General features: G+C 50.1%; 2 protein-coding genes across 5 annotated transcripts in view; both read right to left on the bottom strand.

Annotated features, from left to right (window-relative positions):
• The window catches only part of L3MBTL1 (L3MBTL histone methyl-lysine binding protein 1), a 39,465-nt gene extending 35,710 nt beyond the window's left edge, over positions 1-3,755 (bottom strand). For all 4 annotated transcript variants that reach the window (XM_069871741.1, XM_069871742.1, XM_069871743.1 and 1 more), the window contains exon 1: positions 3,353-3,755. The gene's annotated coding sequence lies outside the window, so the exon portion shown is untranslated. The remainder of the gene's footprint in view (positions 1-3,352) is intronic.
• Positions 3,756-3,848: 93 nt separating this feature from the next.
• Positions 3,849-8,963, bottom strand: SRSF6 (serine and arginine rich splicing factor 6). The gene is made up of 6 exons (XM_069871773.1): positions 8,707-8,963; positions 7,737-7,885; positions 6,286-6,413; positions 5,905-6,113; positions 5,488-5,577; positions 3,849-5,369 (listed from the first exon to the last, which is right to left on the bottom strand). The coding sequence occupies exons 1-6, from the start codon at positions 8,811-8,813 to the stop codon at positions 5,006-5,008; spliced, it is 1,047 nt and encodes a 348-aa protein (XP_069727874.1). The 5' UTR covers positions 8,814-8,963; the 3' UTR covers positions 3,849-5,005.
• Between the last annotated feature and the right edge of the window lie 10,056 nt (positions 8,964-19,019).

The following is a 19,019-nucleotide window of genomic DNA, read 5'->3' as shown; positions in this document are numbered from 1 at the left end:
AGAAGCTGGGGAGGGGCTCGTGATCAGGGAGTGCAGGGATAGGACAAGGAGGAATGGGTTTCCGCTGAAAGAGGGGAGATTGAGATGAGATCTTAGGGAGAAATGTTTTGCTGTGAGGGTGGGGAGGCCCTGGCCCAGGTTGCCCAGAGCAGTGGTGGCTGCCCCATCCCTGGAGGGGTTCAAGTCCAGGCTGGATGGGGCTTGGAGGAACCGGATCCAGCAGGAGGTGTCCCTGCCCATGGCAGGGAGTGAAACTGGATGGGCTTTGAGGTCTCCTCTAACCCAAAACAGTCCGTGATTCTGGGATGTGATGGAAAAGGCCATTTTGAAGGGTGTGTTTTGTGGCAGCACCTTTTAAAGGCTCTTATTAACCCTTCAATTTTAAGCAACTATTTCTGAACTGCTGGCCTGAAGCAGGCGTGTCCATCTGCCTGTTCCAGCACGCTGCAGTATTTTTCATGGTGGCACAGGGAACCCACTGAAGCAGATCTGCTCACGTGGACTTGGACAGTAGCGTTCCCAGCTTCAGAAACCGAGTGTTGTGGATGCAAAGGCTGAGGCAAGCCTTGCTTAAAAACCTTAAAGCATTGCCTCATCGCATGTCAGGACTGCAGTCGGTCACCCTCCTAGAGCAGGAACGATCCCATCTGGCAGTTTGCTTCCTCACCAGATCCTGTGCATTAGGGATTTGTTCTCTGCCCCAGCAAAGCACTGAGCTGGAAGACAAAGCATGGAAGAAACCTCCTTTTGAGCTGGAAAGAAGCATCCTGCTCTCTGGGCAGTCAAGGAGATTCCGTTCCAAACACGCAAGCAATGGGTCACCCAGAAACTCCGAGGAAGAGTGGCTCTGGTTTAATACCAAATGCCCCTATTCATGCCTGACAGCCAGAGCTGCCGGAGGGAAATGGTGTGAGGATTCTGATTCACTTCCGAGGCTACAGGTGGCTTCAGGAAGCCCACTCTGACCACCCACACGAGCAGCAACTCTCCTGCCATCTGCCAGTGTTTCAGTGAGACACCAACAGGAAGAGGGCATTTCACCATCCAACTTGAACACAGGTATTTTGCATCACACAAATCGCTAGTTTAAGGACAGAATTTAGACTTTTGCTGAGCATCAAAATACAGGAGGGATGTTTATTTAAATCCAGGAAGAGGCAGTGAACAGACTGCAAATACAGCCCCAGCTTCCAAGGTTCACAGTTTTTTTAGTGATGGAGCGTTGATTCCTCCTTCACAACTTGCTCTGGGACACTGACATCAGTCAGCCCTGCACTCCACATGTGGTGAGAGAGCAAGTTTCCCCTCTTGTCTTTTTAAAAACTGATTTATATTGATTATACCAAATGCAGAAGTTAGGACGCCTTCTCCTAAAGCACAGCCTGGGAAAGACGGTTCCACAGGTTTAAAACTGAGAGATGAGCAATGCCAGGTGGTTTTGCCATCAACTGTTGTGCCGATGCAAAGCACACGCTGCAGCAGGAGTCTCCTATGGATCTCCACCCTTCCAGGTTTCAGGCATTTACCCAAATCAGTTTTGTGGTAACAACTACAGAGCAGACAGTTTTCCACCCCTATATAAACAGTGCTACAGGGATTGTGGTGTTTGTGTTCTTTAAGGAGTTACTGCAAGCATTGCACTTCTCTGCGCTGGCTCCACTATCTGGCACTACTGAAATTCCACTAGCTTTCCAAAAAAAACAAACCCAGAAGGATGCAAGTCACACCAAGAAGTTTCACTTTCATTTCACAAAATCACAGTCCCAGGTGGGAAGGGAACTAGGGATCAGCCTTTTGGGCAATGTGTGGTTCAGAAGAGATGGCCCAGCACCCTGTCCAGCTGAGCCTTGAAAGTGTCCTGTGTAGAGGAATCCACCCCTTCCCTGAAGAAGATTATGCCAGTGTTGAACTGTTCCGATAGGGAAACATTTTCTTCCAGAATCCACCTGGCATCTACCCAAGAGCAACTTATACCTCTAGCTTTTTCCACGACTCCTCCCAAAATGGGAGTCTCCATCCTCTCAGCAGACACCCTTTATGTACTGGTACAAGCTTTCTCCCCTCAAGGCTGAAGAAGCCCAGTTCTCAGCCTTACTTTGTATGGAAGGTTTCCCCATCCTTAGTTCCCATCACCTTAGTGCCCCTTCTCTGGGCCCTTCCCAGCCTGGTCAAATCTTTTTTGTACAGCAAGGATTAAAACAGGACAAACTCCAGGTGCAGCGTTACAAGTGCTGAGCAGAGTGCGATAATGACTTCTATCTGTGCTGGCAATGCCCTTCTTGATGCAACCCAGCACCCTGCTGGCCTCCTTTGCCACTGCAGCACACTGCAAAGGACTTGCACAGCAAAGGGCCATTTCTCTTCTGCACAGGAGACATCGTGTGTGGATCCCAGAACAGGGAAAGAAATCTTCCACATGTAAAGGAGGTGCAGGCAAGTTGGTTAAACCCAGCCTTGGCCCTCCATGTCAGTAATGTGTGAATAGAGATGACCTCAACCAACAACTGTCATAACATCATTTCAGAAAGCTGAGAATGCAGTTGGTAAAAGCCATCGTTAACCAAGACTGGGGCACGCTAACAGCTACTGTACGGCTGAGACATTCTCACACTGGCACTAGAAATGGTTTAAGAAACAAGCTGCTACCATCTACAAGAATGTACAAACCCAGTAGTTGTTAACACCTTGTTTTATTACTGTGAAGACACACAGACAATGGAAAGATGCATTTATACCTTTGAACCTACTGAGCCCAACACCAGTTTTTGCAGAGCGATACTGTTTTGCTGAAGAGCCCTGGAGGCTCTGCAAAGAGGAGCAGCCCTCCGTGGTCAAACCTACTCTGCCCCAGGCATCAATAAACCAGGGGAACAGGATGCTCACATGTCGAGAGGTCAGTATTCCTGCAAGAGAACCTGCACCGAACCACCCTTGCACTGTCCAGCTTCTGCAGGACAGAAGCCAATGCAGAGAAGGTGCTGCCTGCGGGGATCAGCACAACAGCCATTTCTCTAGTCATTACGCTAACACCTTAACTAAAGCAGCTTCCATTATTTTTAAAATCATTATCACAAATTAACAAAAGGGAGGCAGGTGCAAAGCAGACCCTGGTACTGAATGTGCTCTGCAGCAGCATGGGTTTAGTCATCCCAGTTATATCTGCAAGATCCCAAAATTATACAAACAATCATGGGAAGCTTGGCTTGACAGCTCAAATACAGCTGCTTTTCTATGCTTGGGATAGAAACAGCATGGAAAGGAATACTATACACAAGCAACAGTAACCTAATTTTACGGCAACACAAACTGCATAATCTCTTCCCTTCAGGCACCATTAGAGATGAGGCCTTACCAGGCAAAGACAACCCCGCCAACCCCAGGATCCCTGGTGCTAGCACAACTTCTCACATGGAAGAGGGAAAAGCTCAGGCTTTCCAGATAAAGGCAGGAAACAGCAAGAACCTGAATATTAATTTTAAAAAGAACTCTTTAGATGGTAACGCAATTCCAGGAGAGAACCATTGGCATCAGGCTGAATGTGACCAGGCACAGGATGTGCTCCTTGTACCCGATCCAATCCACCAGGACAGACAGGTAAGAGATGCTGCTTTCCTGTCCAGTCCCACCTGCAGATGGGACAGGGTAAGGCTGCCAGTGCTTGGTTGGTTGCCTGGCCTCCTGCACAAAACCAAGTGTTTCTCAAGAGAATCTATGATTCTATGATTCAAGAGCTCCCAAGTACCTTACTGCAACAAAAAAGTAACTGCAGCAGAAGAAGCAAGATAAACTGATTTCCTTGGCATGAGAAGCAGAAAAAGAATCCCATTACGCTGCAATGAACACAAGAGTCTGAGTCACCAGTTTAATTTTATACAAGTCAAACTACACGTTGTATAAAGAGTACAAGGCAGTTCTAATGTTCGCTATTGCATGTTACAAAAATCAATTTAGCTATAAAGGGGAGGTTTTGGGATGACTCCTATTCCACAATTTAAGTGAATTGGCAACTGTGGTTCAGCGAAGCCTTTGTTAAGACTAGAACTCTAGCTCAGAGAGATTACACTTCCAATAAAGTTCAGACTCACACACAACAGGGTTATAGTTCTCCTAGTCTGAAGCAAAATGTTAACATAAATGAGCCCACAGGGAGGGAAGACAGTTTTTACCTAGTTTTCATTTCCAATAGGAACTGAGAGGCTGACAAATCATACACTGTACTAGCGACTCGGACCACACCCAGGGGACACCGGCAGTGCCCGACAGCCGAGCAGCACTGGCCATTCAAGCAAAAAAGGGTCAAACCCTTCACTCCTTTAAGTCTGAAATATAGGGTTGTTCAGAAATACTGTGCAAGACAGGTTCCAGAGTACCTTTATCACCTCGATACAGTCATTACAAGAGGGGGGAATGTTCTTTTGGCAAGTGAAGATACAACACAATGCTCCAACTCGAGTTTATTGCTGGTCTAAATATCTCCCTAGTATTGATACTGGTTTATACAGATTGCAGCCTGTGTCCACAAATTAAGATAAACCAGAGAATGATCTGAGCTGCACAGCAAGGCAATCCTGCCTTTGGCAGCAAGCTGTCACCTATTAAGCTAATGATAACCCATAGTTCTAAAACCATGAAAAAAAAAACCGAAAAAAATGATACTTTCAAAAAAAAGCCCAGATTTAAGCCTGTTTATACTCAGTTTATTTTTAATATAAAACCCACTTTGCACTTAAGAGTAGTTAAGTTACTCCTGCAGAAATGCTATAAAATCAAACTTTTAGCTGAATTCCTACAAAAGAGGGACTTTTCCTGCTTTGTGCCACCATCTGGTCTCAGATTTCCAAATTTGGGATACAAATTAAACCTTTATGCCTCATTACTTAGTTCTTAGGCCATTCATTCCTGCAAGAGAAAAAACCAACTTCTGAAGTACTAACATAACACTAATGGCCTGACAAGTAGGAAAGTGTTCCGCAATAGTGTGCAACGCAAGAGGAGAGTTCTAGTCTTAATCTCTCGAACTAGATCTTGATCGTGAGCGGGATTTTGAATGAGACCTGGAGCGGGACCTTGACGCAGCTCTTTTGGGTGGTGACTCTGAGCGAGCCTTGGCAGATGGCTGCTGCTGCGGAGAATTGGAACGAGACCTGCTCCGTGACCTGGACTTAGACTTAGCATCTCCTTTACCATTTTCTTTGGGAGAGCGAGACCTGGACCTGGATCTGGACCGAGACTTCTCAGACTTCTCCTTGGATCTGCTGTGAGAGCGTGAGCCCCTGTCAGACTTGGGTTTTGATTTGCTCTTTGATCTCGACTTCCTGCTTTTAGATCTGGAACGTGAACGGTCTTTGCTTCGTGACCTGGATTTGGATCTTTCAAAAAGAGACAGAGTTTATTCTGCATGAAAGAGTGCACGTACAACAGTTGTAAAGATCTGTCGGTAAATGAGTAGTGATTCCTGTGCAGACAGAATACAACGTTAGCCCTTACCGTGACCGGCTTTTGGAGACACTACGGGACCTGCTGCGGCTGCTCCGGCTCCTGCGACTCCTGCTTCTAGACCGCCTTCGAGATCGTGACCTGGAAGCATTGGAAACGTCACTCGTTCCTTATTCTTTGTTATGCTCAGCTGTGGCATCCAACAGAGAAGCTACTGAACCTCCCAGAAAGCACATCAAGATGTACTATTAATACACCTACACTCGATAGGCTGCCAATGAATCATATCTGACACTTCACATGTGAAACACTCTAGCCTCGCTCACATAAAATAACTCCTTCTACATTCTCAAGCATCCTCCTCTTCCTGAAATACTGATTGACAGCAATGACTGCAGGCAGAGCTACCCTCATCCGTTCTTAAGTTGCCTGGATGCAGAGATTGACGCACCACGTCCCCGCCATTACCTTGACCTGCTGCCGGAGTATGAGCGCCTATGGCTTGACCGCGGCTTGTCCTCAACCAGCCTGATCTTCCTTCCATTGATCTCAGTGCCATCCAGCTTATCCAGGGCACGCTTCATGTCCGAGTATGATCGGAACTCAATCACTCCTTCATTTGTACGTTCTTTGTGAGCATCTGCATAGGTGACCTCCCCAGCCTGCCTCATGAAATCCTTCAGGGAGCAGAGAGAGAGTTACCCAGCCATCCCACACGCTTACGTTCAGTAAGTACATTAGCTTAAGGCAAGTCTGAGCATGCGTGAGGAGCATTAATCGTGTGTAAACATTCATGCACAAACACTTCTCAATTACATCTTCCCAAATCAGAATAAGCCCCATACGTACTTTCAAATCCTGCCAACTACAGCGACTGGAAAGGTTTTCAACAATCAGTCTGTACTCTGTACGAACAGGTGGTCCATATTTATCTCTTCCAGATTGTCTCCGACTGCTATATCCGCCACCACCCCCACCTTTATTGTACAAAGAAATAAAGTTAGACTGTCTCCTAGCATGAAGGAAAGTAAATGTTCTGAAAAAGTTAGTTAAACAGTTATATTTACTGGAGTAGGACTTTATTTCTCTAAGCCTCCAATAAACTTTGCAATTTTTGCCATGATCTATATTAATGGCAAATCAAACAGACTAAAATCCTACAAGTCTGCGCTCCTAAGATCTGTTAGAGAGTGACTGCTCCTTATTAGATTCACCTTGCTAAGTTTTATTTTACAGAACATTGTAAAATATAAAACTTAACTGATTACATGCATTTCTACATTTTACAAAAACGTTTACTAGTTACACTAAGTACTTACATCACAGTATGAGGTTTTTGGTGGTGGTTTGGCCACAAAACACGCAAGGTAACAGTCACCTAGTTCAGTTTAACCAGTTTTGTCTAACCCTTGGAATCCTCACCATCACCCTGCGTCTAATGGCAAAAGGCTGCTGTCGTCATGGCTTCCGGTAAGGTCAGCCAAAGGGTCATAGGGCAAGGGTCACACAATGTATGGAAAAGCCATGGCCAATCAGGAAAGGCAGTCATCTTAGCCTCAGTGGACACAGCCTCAGCCCCACTGGTCACTTTTAAATTGAAACATCAAGGACTTGTTAAAAAGTTTGAATTGAACATGCAACAATTTTAAACAACATACATTTGATTCTCTTTAACAAAAAGACAGAAACCCACCCCCCCAACGCCACGCTTCCAGAGATTACTGCAAGATGAGCCCGAGTGCTTTAATTACAGCACAAGGCTAGTTAAGCTGTACGTAGCTCAGCTATAGAAGCTATAAGAGTCAGCTGAGCACAAAAATATTTATAATATCCCCCATTAGCACCAGATGCCTGCTTGAAAACCTCCCCCCACCCCTCCTGCACAGCAGAGCGCTTCCACCCCAATTATGCAGCACTATTTATTTATTAACTCTAGTGATGCAACATCACTGTTGCAGTAAAGCGCTCCCAAACACACTGGAGCCCTTAAACTAGCAAAGCATTTTGTTTCTAATTAACGACAAGCCCTTTCTAGAAGGCTGCTCTCTGGCAGGCAGAATGGCTTTGCCACGGCAGCTTTTGGGGGATGCTTGAATGCAGGGCTATTGCTCGGGAACACGCCCACCGCTCCCAGCCCTGCGCCAGGCGCCCCGGGTACCCCAATACCCCGGTTATCCCACCTCCCCGCCCCTTCCCAGCACCCGCCCGAGGCCCTGCTGCCCGGCCCTGCTGCCCTGCCCTGCCACCCCCCCCGCGCCCCCCGGCCCCGAAGCAGTGCGGGATGCCGGGCCCGGACTCACTGCGGCTGCTGTAGCTGTAGCCATCGCGGTCGCGGCGGGGGCCGCGGGCGTGCTCCACGATCACACGCTCCCCGCACAGGTCCTTGCCGTTCAGCTCATAAACGGCATCATCGGCATCTCGGGAGTCCTCGAACTCCACGAAGCCGTAACTGCGGGAACAAGGGAGGGAGGGAGGGAGGTGGTGGGCACCGTGAGCAGCCCGCGTGAGACAAAGCGCACCACTGCGGCCCCCCCAGCCCCAGCACCCCCCTAGGCACTGCACGCCCCCTTCCATCCCCAACCGCCCCCTCCCTCCCCAGAGCGGCCCCCAGCCATTGCACATCCCCCTGCATCCTCAAACTCCCCCCTCTCTCCCCGTTTCCCCCCATCGCATCACTGCACACCCCCCCATCTACCCCCACCACGCCCCTCTCCCCTCCACGTAGCCCCCCACCATCAATGCACCCTCTCCTCCGTTCCCCCACCCCCAGCAACTGCGCCCCCCTCCCCGTTTACCCCTCCCCGCCACTGCGGGCTCCCTCTCCATTCCCTCCCGGGCACTGTGCCCCCCTCCCTACTCGTTTACCCCCACCACCACTGCGCCCCCCTCTCCGCCCTCCCGCAGCCACTGGGCCCCCCTCCCCGTTCCCCCCCCAGCCACTTAGCCCCCCCCGCCACTGCACCCCCCCTCCGTTCCCCCGCCGGCCACTACCCCCCCATCCCCGTTTCCCCCCATATCGCCCCCCTCTCCGCTCCCCTCCCCATCACTGCGCCCCACACCCCACCCCCGTAACCCTCCCCGTCCCCCCACCCCGCATACAGTCCCCAGGCCGCGCGCGCCCATCGGCCCCAGCGCACCCCCCCCCGCCCACAGCGCCGCCGCCATCTTGAGGCGCCCGCCACGCGGCAGCGGCCGCCAACATGGGGGAACGGGGCGGAGGAAGGAGCGAGAGGAGAAGGATTAAGCAGGCGCGGCGCCGCGCTCGCTCACCCGTTTTTGAGGTCGACCTCGAGCAGGCGGCCATAGCCGCTGAAGAAACGCTGGATGTCCTTCTCCCGGACGTGGTAGCTCAGGCGCCCGATGTAGACGCGCGGCATCTCCGGAGGGGAAGGGGGAGGAAGAGGAAAAGGGAGAGAGAGAGAAAGAGAGAGGGAGAGAGAAAGAAAAGGAGAGAGAGGGGAGCGGTGTTGCCAGGCCGGAGGCTGCTCCGCCGCGGCCCGCTCCGCAGCACAATGGCGCCCGGGGCCCGCCGCCGCTTTTATACTGGGGGGCGGGGCGAGCCCGCTGACGTCATCACGCTCCCTCGCGGCGCCGGGGGGGAGAATGCGGCCGGGAGGGGGGCTGCGCGCATGCGCGGGGGCCGCGGCGGCGCGCGCTGCGTGTCGGGGGCGCCGCGCGTGCACGTGGAGCCCCGGGGGGGGGGCGGGCGGGGCCGCGCGTGGGGCGGGAGGAGTCTGGGAATGGGAGGATCGTACGGTCCCCGGGGGGGAAAAGGTCTGAGACATGGTCGGCTCCAAACGTACCTGTCCGCCGCTAAATCACACCGGGGTGTCATCCAGAGGGACCTGGGCAGGCTGGGGAAGCAGGGCTGGGAGAGCCTCATGAGGTTCAACAGGGCCCAGGGCAGGGTCCTACACCTGCGTCGGGGCAATCCGCGGTTTCAGTACAGGATGGGGGATGATGTGATTGAGAGCTGCCCTGCAGGGAAGGACTTGGGGTGCTGGATGATGAGAAGCTCGACATGAGCCTGCGGTGTGCGCTCACAGCCCAGAAGGCCAAACGCATCCTGGGCTGCAATCAGCGTGGCCGGCAGGGCGAGGGAGGTGATTCTGCCCCTCTATTCCTCTCTTGTAAGACCTCACCTGGAGTCCTGTGTCCAGTTCTGGAGTCCTCAACATAAGAAGGACATGGAGCTGTTGGAAGGGGTCCAGAGGAGGCATTAAAGAGGATCGGAGGGCTGGAGCACCTTCCATGCGAGGACAGGCTGAGAGAGTTGGGGTTGTTCAGCCTGACAAGGAGAAGGCTCCGAGGAGACCTTATAGTGACCTTCCAGTACCTGAAAGGGGCTTCAAGAAAGCTGGGGAGGGATTGTTCACAAAGGCTTGGAGTGATAGGATGAGGTTATAACCTGGAGAGGGGCACATTTAGGCTAGACCTAAGGAAGAATTTCTTCACCATGAGAGTGGGGAGGCCCTGGAACAGGTTTCCCAGAGAAGTTGTGGCTGCCCCATCCCTGGAGGTGTTCAAGGCCAGGTTTGATGGGGCCTTGGGCAGCCTGATCCAGTGGGATGTCCCTGTCCATAGCAGGGGGTTTGGAATTAGATGATCTTTGAGATCCTTTCCAACCCAAACTATTCTATGATTCTATGAATCATGACCCCAAGAACATCATTCACCTGTCTTTTAAATGCGTCAAGGGATGAGGACTCAACCAGCTCCTGGACAGCTTCTGCCAGTGCTTGACAACACTTTCTGTGAAGAAATTTTTCCTGATGTCCAGTCTAAACTTGCCCTGATACAGCCTGAAGCCATTCCCTCTGCTGGATTCTTCCCAGCTGTGTGCAAGCAGCTCCCATTCACTGTTGTTTCATTCATTCTGGAATCCCCAACTTAAGAAGGACATGGAGCTGTTGGAATGGGTCCAGAGGAGGCCACGAGGATGATCCCAGAGCTGGAGCACCTACTGTATGAGAACAAACTGAGAGAGTTGGGGTTGTTCAGCCTGGAGAAGAGAAGGCAAGAGACCTTACAGCAGCTTCCAGTACTGAAAGGGGCTCCAGGAAAGCTGGGGTGGAGCTCTTCATCAGGGAGTACTGAGGAGGAACAATTTTGAGCTGCAAGAGTGGAGACTGAGATGAGATCTTAGGAAGAAATGTTTTCCTGTGAGGGTGGGGAGGCCCTGGTCCAGGTTGATTAGAGCAGTGGGGGTTGCCCCATCCCTGGAGGTGTTCCAGGCCAGGCTGGACGGGGCTTTAAGAAGCTGGACTCAGTGGGAGGTGTCCCTGTCCATGACAGGGGTGGAACTGGATGGGCTTTAGGTCACTGGCAACCCAAACCATTTTATGATTTGCACTCTGGATTTTTCCACGTGTGCAAGCAGCTCCTGTTCACTGAAGACTTGGGCATTGAGCACTGGAGCCAGAAACGCAACTGCCAGAGTGTCACATTGCCTCGGCCTGTGGAACACGATCTGCAACAGAACAGCTGCTGAGTTTGAGCTGAAGAAGTGGAGGAAATCTCATATTCGCCCAAGTAAAAAGTGATAGGATGAGAGGAAACGGCCTTAAGTGGAGGACTTAAGGGGAGGTTTAGACTGGATATTAGGAAAAAATTCTTTACTGAAAGAGTTGTGAAGCACTGGAACCAGCTTCCCAGGGCAGTGATGGAGTCTCCATCCCTGGAGGGGTTCAAAAACTGTGTGGCTGTGGCACCTGGGGACATAGTTTAGTAGGCACAGGGGTGTTGGACCAATGGTTGGACTGGGTGATCCAACCTCAGTGATTCCATGATTCTGTGATTTTTCTCGTGTAAAATCTTGGTCCTTGTAGTATAACTGGCAGTGCGTGGCCTCTTCCATCACAGTGGACAGTGCTTGGAAGGGTACATGGGGTCATGGAATGTTTTCTATCCACTTTGGGAAGACCTGTGCAGATAAGTCACTAATTTTCAGGCTTGCTGTGTTTTTTCGTGACATATTACTAGGGGATGGTTTGACTTATTGGCTGAGCTCTCCCCTCTGGCGACCAAAGACAAGATCCAAGGGAATTGTAGCAAGATGTGCAAGGGGAGGTTTAGGTTGGGTATTAGGAAAATGTTCACCTAACATTAGGGGGTGATGAAGCACTGGAACAGCTCCCAGGGAAGCAGTCATGGTGCTAGGCCTGAAAATATTCCAGAAGTATTTGGACAACGCCCTCAGACACATGGTGTGAATGTTGGGGTGGTCCTGTGCAGGGACAGGAGTTGGACTTAATGAGCCTTGTAGGTCCCTTCCGACGCAGGACATGCTGTGATTCTATGAATTTAACCATACTGTTCATCAGTTCTGTGCAGAGAATGCAAAAGGCCTTTCTTTAGTCTCGCCCAGAAGGAATCAGCACAAGATGTGCGGTACCCTGACATGAGCCTGCTGATATAGATGCTCTCCTGGAAGAGTTGAGATATGTCTCATACTCATGGCCTTCACCTTCCAGCTGTTCTATTTAGAGAACAAGCTCTGAAACACCAGTGCTTTCTCAGAAACGGGTAAGTAGGAAAAGTATTACAGCTAGTTACTGCTAAAATACAATTGCATCTCTGAGCCTCTCCCATGGACAGCAATGCTGCATACATAGGACTAACGGATGGGTTTTGCTACCAAAAATTTACATGATAAAATAAATCCATTCATTCATGTCATTTGTGCCTTCTTGGAGATAACTGAAGTTTATAATGTCTGATCATAAAGATCCTCTTCCCACTACAGCTATATTCTGTTATTTTCCACTCCTGTTCTCATATGAGGATGATGATTCACTGGCCCAAATTTTAAAACCCTTGAATATAAGTATTCATATGAAATTATCTGTGCTGGCACCTATGGAGTAGGAGAGCTGCGTGCTAAGACTTGCTGGAAACAACCCAATTAGATAGTTCTTGCTAAAATGTCCTGTGCTTGGTTAAAGATAGCCTGTAAGCCTATACTGAAGTTCAGTGATAAGAAGAAAAGCTAAGCCTGTTTGTAAGGGCTTCTCTGCTAGTGAATGCTCTTCAGGATCAGAGCCTTAAATAACTGCCCTTCCTGAAAGATCTGCACTTCTGTACTTTTCTCACAGCCCATAAAGCTGCTGTCTGGTAGGTGATGACACTTGTTTCAACATCTCTGCCTCTTGGTATAAGGAATTTCATTCCTCCTTCCAAAAGGGAAAAATAAATTCTTCATGACAGAAGTGCTGTACATGCATCCTCTGAGCTCTGAGATCTCAGTTGGTGTCTCACTGCCTTTTCTGGGGAGAATATCATAGTATCATAGAGTCATTAAGGTTGGAAAAGATCTCAAGGATCATCCAGTCCAACCATCAGCCCCCTCCGTGCCTACTAAACCGTGTCCCAAAGTGCCACAGCTCTGTGTTCTTTTAACCCCTCCAGGGATGGGGACTCCATCACTGCCCTGGACAGCTGGTTCCAGTGCTTCACCACTCTGTCATTAAAGAAATGTTTCCTAATATCCAGTCTAACCCTCCCCTGGCACAACTTGAGGCCATTTCCTCTCATCCTATCCTGTGTTACTTGGGGGAAGAGACCAACATGCACCTCGCTCCAACCTCCTTTCAGCTCTGTTCCCCTTCTCCAAATGTGCTCCAGCAACTCGATGTCCTTGTAGTGAGGGGCCCAAATCTGAGCCCAGGATTTGAGATGTGGCCTCAGCAGTGCTGAGTACACCCTTCCACACACAATGCCCTAGAAATGGATGAGAGCCAGTATGCTTAGCTAAGGGCTGTGTGGAGCATGTGAGCACAGGCAGACCCTGCACTTTCAGCTCTGCCTTTGTGCATGCAAAGAACTGAGCTTGGGCCCTATCCATCCTGAGCGCTGGGATATCCAGCAGTGGAAAACAAGGGCCCTGGGGCTGAGGCATGGGGACCCTCAGAGTTCACAGAACAGCTCTCCATCACCTGTGTGCTGAGCACATCCACTGACAGGGGAGCTGTGCCACTGTCTCAACGTGCACAGTGCCTGTTTCTCCAAAGAAGTATCAGTGCTCGTGCCCCATGTGCTTTTTAGAAGTCTATAGAGGATGTAAAGTCTGCAGGGGATGTGATACTGGTACACCAATGCTGGCTCGTGTACCAGTCTTTCAGGCTTCCAAGGTCTCTCATTATGCGATGGCCCAGTCAGGGAGGACATCTCAAAGCTCTTGGCAGGTGGCAACAGAGAAAGATTTGCCGAGGCCACATAGAAAGTGAGGGATGATTCATGTTAGGGTGCTGCAGCTTTGTTTTGTTTTTCTGTTCCTATACTTGAGGAGGGATAAAGGGTCTTAGTGGTGCCTCCTCACTGGGTGCCATGCTCCGTGTACCCCTTCAATGTCCCCTCAAGCCATTCTGAAATCCTGGATTCCCATACCGCTACCCCTTTTGTCCCCCATAATCAGTTATCTGATCAGTTATCTGATTTTCACTTTCCTTTAGCTTTCTCTCACCTTGGGGCTTGATGGCTGGGTTAGGACCAGCCTGGTGTCTAGAAGGAGAATGCCAAAACTTCCTCCTATTCCAAGGCCATTTAGGGACCTACCTGACTGGCCTTGGCTGTAAGTAGAATGACTTCAGCCCTGTGGTGTCTTATCCCTTCCCTTATGGTCCATTGGTAACCCTGGAAGGCAAGAAGTGAGTGTGAAACAGTGACACGGTGACCAGAGATGAACTTCACTTCTTTCACAGTCCAAGCAGGTTGGTGGGTATTGCTCAAAGGAGATGCAAATAAGATCCAATTATCTTCTTCATCCTTCTGGAACAGTGATTCCAGGCCATTTTCCTGACCTCTCTCTGTTGTGTCCTATTATTTTTATGCCCTTGACTTCACAGTCCTATTCCTGACGTACATGAGCACACACAGCAGCAGGTTCGGCATTTGAATCGATAGCCTTTCTCACACACAGAAGGATGTGTGTTTCCAAGCCCTGGAAACCAGGATAAACATCTCAAACACATTTGTTTTATGGCCTGTTCTGCCAAATGAACTGGTGCTCCAGAACTGGAAATTGCAACTCTGGAGTTCAAACTTTGATGCTTTTTCCTGGGCACTTAAGACAAAGAAAGAAATGGAGAAAGATAAATATTACAGTCTCGTCATGCTGCTTCCATGGGGGAAGGTGGGAGAAGTGTTATAAGAAACTATGATTAATCTTTTCTCCTCCTAAGGGCAAAAAGCTTCAATCTCTTGGTACAAAGGCTTGAAGTCTGTAATTAATCATTACCGGTGAGATACGAAGCAGAGGTCTGGTAACCTTTTTCAAGTCTTTTATTGTTAGTCCAATAAAAGGTATCACATGTAATTTGTCTGTCTTGTTGAGGGCTAATATTTGGCTAGTGATTATTTCTTAGGATCTGTTGTCAGAGGAGCCCATGGGGTGAAATTCATGTTCTTTCTCTGGTCTTGCTGGCAGTGGGTATGGCCACATGCAAGCATCTCATGAAAACAGTATAAAATATGCATATCATGAATTTATTATGCACCAGCTGTTTGTTGCAAGACTGCTGGCTCAGGATGCTGCTGTTGAGTGTCTGTTTCTGTTACACTTCCCTCTCCCATCATCTTGTCCTCATCACATCTCAGTGATGGAAAACCCAGTTCTGAAACCAAAATGGGCACATGAGCAGGTTTTCTCACATCTTCCCACAACTCCTTTGCGTGAATCCCAAAGGCACTGACACTGGAGGGCAAATTCAGTTCAGGTCTTTGGCAGGTGAATCTGGGTACTGTGATCATGGGATATTTCATTGCTGTGATCACACCCGTCACCACTGAGTATTTCACTGTGGATATTCTGGTGTCTTCACTTTGTTCCTGGAAAATGGAAACTTGGGGAGACCAGAGACCACTCGTGGCTGTCCAGCTGGCCCTGCCTACAAGGATCCCTTGTTAGGATCATAGAATCATGGATTGGTTTGGGTTGGAAGGGACCTTAATGTTCATCCAGTTCAAACCCCCTGCCATGGGCAGGGACACCTCCCACTGGATCCGGTTGCTCCAAGCCACATCCAACCTGGCCTGGAACACCTCCAGGGATGGGGCAGCCCCCACTGCTCTGGGCAACCTGGGCCAGGGCCTCCCCACCCTCAGAGCAAAACATTTCTTCCTAAGATCTCATCTCAATCTCCCATTTTTCAGCTGAAAACTGTTCCCCCTTGTCCTGTCCCTGCATTCCTTGATCAAGAGCCCCTCCCCAGCTTTCCTGGAGCCCCTTTCAGTACTGGAAGTGCTGAATGGATTCCTTGTCTTGCTTTGCTTGCTCATTTGGATTTTGCTTTCTCTGTTGAACTATCTTTATCTCAACCTACAAGTGTTCGCACGTTTACCCTTCTGCTTCTCTCTCCCATCCCACTGGGGGCAGTGGGCAAGCAGCTGAGTGAGGCTGAATTGCTGGCTGGGTTAAACCACAACAGTCTTTTCTGGCACCCACTGTGGGTCTTGAAGGGTTTGAAATAGCAACAGGTTTAATTGGAATGTGCTAGATCAAATTTATAGCTTTTATTGCTGTTTACCTCTAAGTTGATTGGTTCCTGCCTTACCGTAAATTAGAGCCTAGTGCTTGTTAGTGGCTGCTTTTTTTGCTGTCGCTGCTTGCTGTGCTGCTGTACGGCTATCGCTGTACTGTGCTGTGCCTGCGAACACCGATAACAGCAACAGCCGTGCGACTAGGGTGCTGGGTGGCCACAACATTGCTGCTTTCCCTGGGCTGCTGTACTGGGCAGGCTGGAACTCCTGTGTGAACTCCAGTCAGAGCGACAGAAGCCTATGGAGAGTCTGTGCAGGAGCAGGACACCACAAAACATCCGTGGCTGTGGGTAAGTTCACACCAGAGCAAGTATAAGTCAAAGCATCTGTAGTCATAGGTGAGTCCACACCAGAGCAGCTATAATGTGAAGCATCTGTGACTGCAGTTTTGTCTCTGCCTCAGCAGCTACACCTCTGAAGGGACTGTGGCCATGGATAAGTCCGCATTGGAAATGGTGCACCTCGAAGCATCTGTAGCTGTGGATAAGCCCATGCTGCAGCAGGTAAACCATGAAGAATCAGTGTCTGTGCATGAGGCCATGCTGGAGCACTTCAAAGCATTTGGCCATGGATAAGACCATGACAGAGCAGCTCACCCCTGAAGAGACTGCAGCCATGGGTATGGCCACACTGGGGCTGGTACATCTCTGAAGGAACTGTGGCCCATGAAGAAGGCCATGGTGGAGCAGGTATATGTCTGAGGGCATTATGGCCCATGGAAAAGGTTGTGCTGGAATATAGAATCATAGAATCACCAGGTTAGAAAAGACCCACCCGATCATTGAGTCCAACCATTCCCATCAATCACTAAACCATGTCCCTCAGCACCTTGTCCACCCGTCCCTTAAACACCTCCAGGGAAGGTGACTCAGTCCTCTCCCTGGGCAGTCTCTGCCAGTGCCCAATGACACTTACTGTGAAAATTTTTTTTCTGATGTCCAGCCTTGACGGAGACCAGCTCACAGGGACGTCTTAGAGAGACTAGACGGACTACTGCTCTGGTGGCAAGTAGCAAATCTTTATTCCTCAACCAGAGTTTTTATACTCTCCTGGGAGAGCTTGTCAGTTTCTACCAAGCTTGAGTGCACTGTTTACATTACGGCTATTCTTACCGTGAGAATACAAGTTATGCAAGTTCTACAAGTGAGGGACTACGTGTCTGTTCAAGGATTCACACATTCTTCTGTTTGTGGTGGTCTTATCTTAGACCTGCAGGTGTTCTTGAAATATATTTAACTCGGGCCCTGGAATGATGAGAAACTAAGCATGTTGCCAAGAGCCCTGATAGTCCACATCCTCCCTGTCAGGAGGAGCAGCTTTGTTGTTGGCATGATATTCTGTTCCTGACCCTTTCAGGCCAGACAGAATATTGCTCTCCAGGCTCTTGGCTTTCATTATTCTGTCTTTGACCCTTTCAGGCCCCCAGAATGTCTAATAGTTCTCCTCACAGCCTGAACCTCCCCTGGCGGAGCTTGAGGCCATTCCCTCTTGTCCTGTCCCCTGTCACTTGGGAGAAGAGCCCAGCTCCCTCCTCTCCACAACCTCCTTTCAGGTAGTTGTAGAGAGCAATGAGGTCTCCCCTCAGCCTCCTCTTCTCCAGGCTAAACACCCCCAGCTCTCTCAGCCGTTCCTCATAAGGCCTGTTCTCCAGCCCCTTCCCCAGCTTCGTTGCTCTTCTCTGGACTCGCTCCAGAGCCTCAACATCCTTCTTGTGGTGAGGGGCCCAGAACTGAACACAGGATTCGAGGAGCGGTCTCACCAGTGCCGAGTCCAGAGGGAGAAGAACCTCCCTGGACCTGCTGGCCACGCTGTTTCTGATCCAAGCCAAGATGCCATTGGCCTTCTTGGCCACCTGGGCCACTGCTGGCTCATGTTCATTCGCTGTCAACCAACACCCCCAGGTCCTTCTCCTCCAGGCAGCTTTCTAGACAGACTTCTCCTAGTCTGTAGCTGCTCAGGGTTGTTGTGCCCCAAATGCAGGACCCGGCATTTGGCCTTGTTAAACCTCATGCCGTTGGTCTCAGCCCAGTGGTCCAGCCTGTTCAGATCCCTGTGTACATCTCTGACGTTGTTGTGGCCCATGGAGCAGGCTGTGCTGGGAGCGGTGCTGCCAGAAGTGGCTGTGGAGAAGCCTGTGCTAAAGCAGGTCCACCCCTGGAGGCAGTGAGCCTCGGACAAAGCTCCACTTGGAGCGGGGGCACCTCAGAGGGACTGCAGTCTGTGGACAAGTCCGTATCAGAGCACGGGCAAGGGAAGGAGTTCATTGCGATGTTACAACCTGTGGTCTGTTAAACCCTGGCCCAAAGAGACCAGGAGTGGAGGTTGTAATGGATACACCTTTCAACTGGTGTAAGCCAGGATTTGAGTTGCATATTCTGGCAATTGCTACAGCAGGAACCGCCTGACCCAGAGGACGAGCCTCACAAGGAGCAGTGCAAGTGCAGCATGACCCGACCTGAGCTGACTTAGTGTTTGATAGGAACGGTTGGACTCGATGATCCGGTGGGTCTCTTCCAACCTGGTTATTCTGTGATTCTGTGATTCTGTGATTCTGTGACTTTGGTGCCCAGTAGCTCCCCATAGAACACCAGCTCTCCTGTCCCGAGTGACCTGTAACAGATGGAGCCCAAAGTCATGGACCAAATGAACTCATGGACATTTTGTGGATATTTGTGGACATTACATCTTCTAGAGTTTTCACAGGGCTGGTCCACAGCCTAAGGAATGGTCTCTGTGTGTTATACCAAAGGGTTGGAAGAGGAAGTGAGGATATATTGGGTAGCGTGGGACCTCAGCATAGCATAAATAGTGTGGAATAAGGGATGGAGAATGTGCTGGGTTTGGCAGGGACAGAGTTAATATTCTTCGCAGTAGCGGGTTCTGGGCTGTGTTTGGATTTGAGCTGAGAACAGGGCTGATAACACAGCGATGTTTCAGTCCCTGCTGAGCAGGCTCGCACAGCACCAGGGCCTTTCCTGCTCCTCACCCACCCCACCAGCGAGTGCTGGGGTGCACGGGGAGCTGGGAGGGGACACGGCTGGGACAGC

The sequence above is a fragment of the Phaenicophaeus curvirostris genome, chromosome 18, assembly GCF_032191515.1.
Source record: "Phaenicophaeus curvirostris isolate KB17595 chromosome 18, BPBGC_Pcur_1.0, whole genome shotgun sequence".
NCBI lineage: Eukaryota > Metazoa > Chordata > Aves > Cuculiformes > Cuculidae > Phaenicophaeus > Phaenicophaeus curvirostris.
This window is presented reverse-complemented; position numbering and strand designations above follow the sequence as displayed.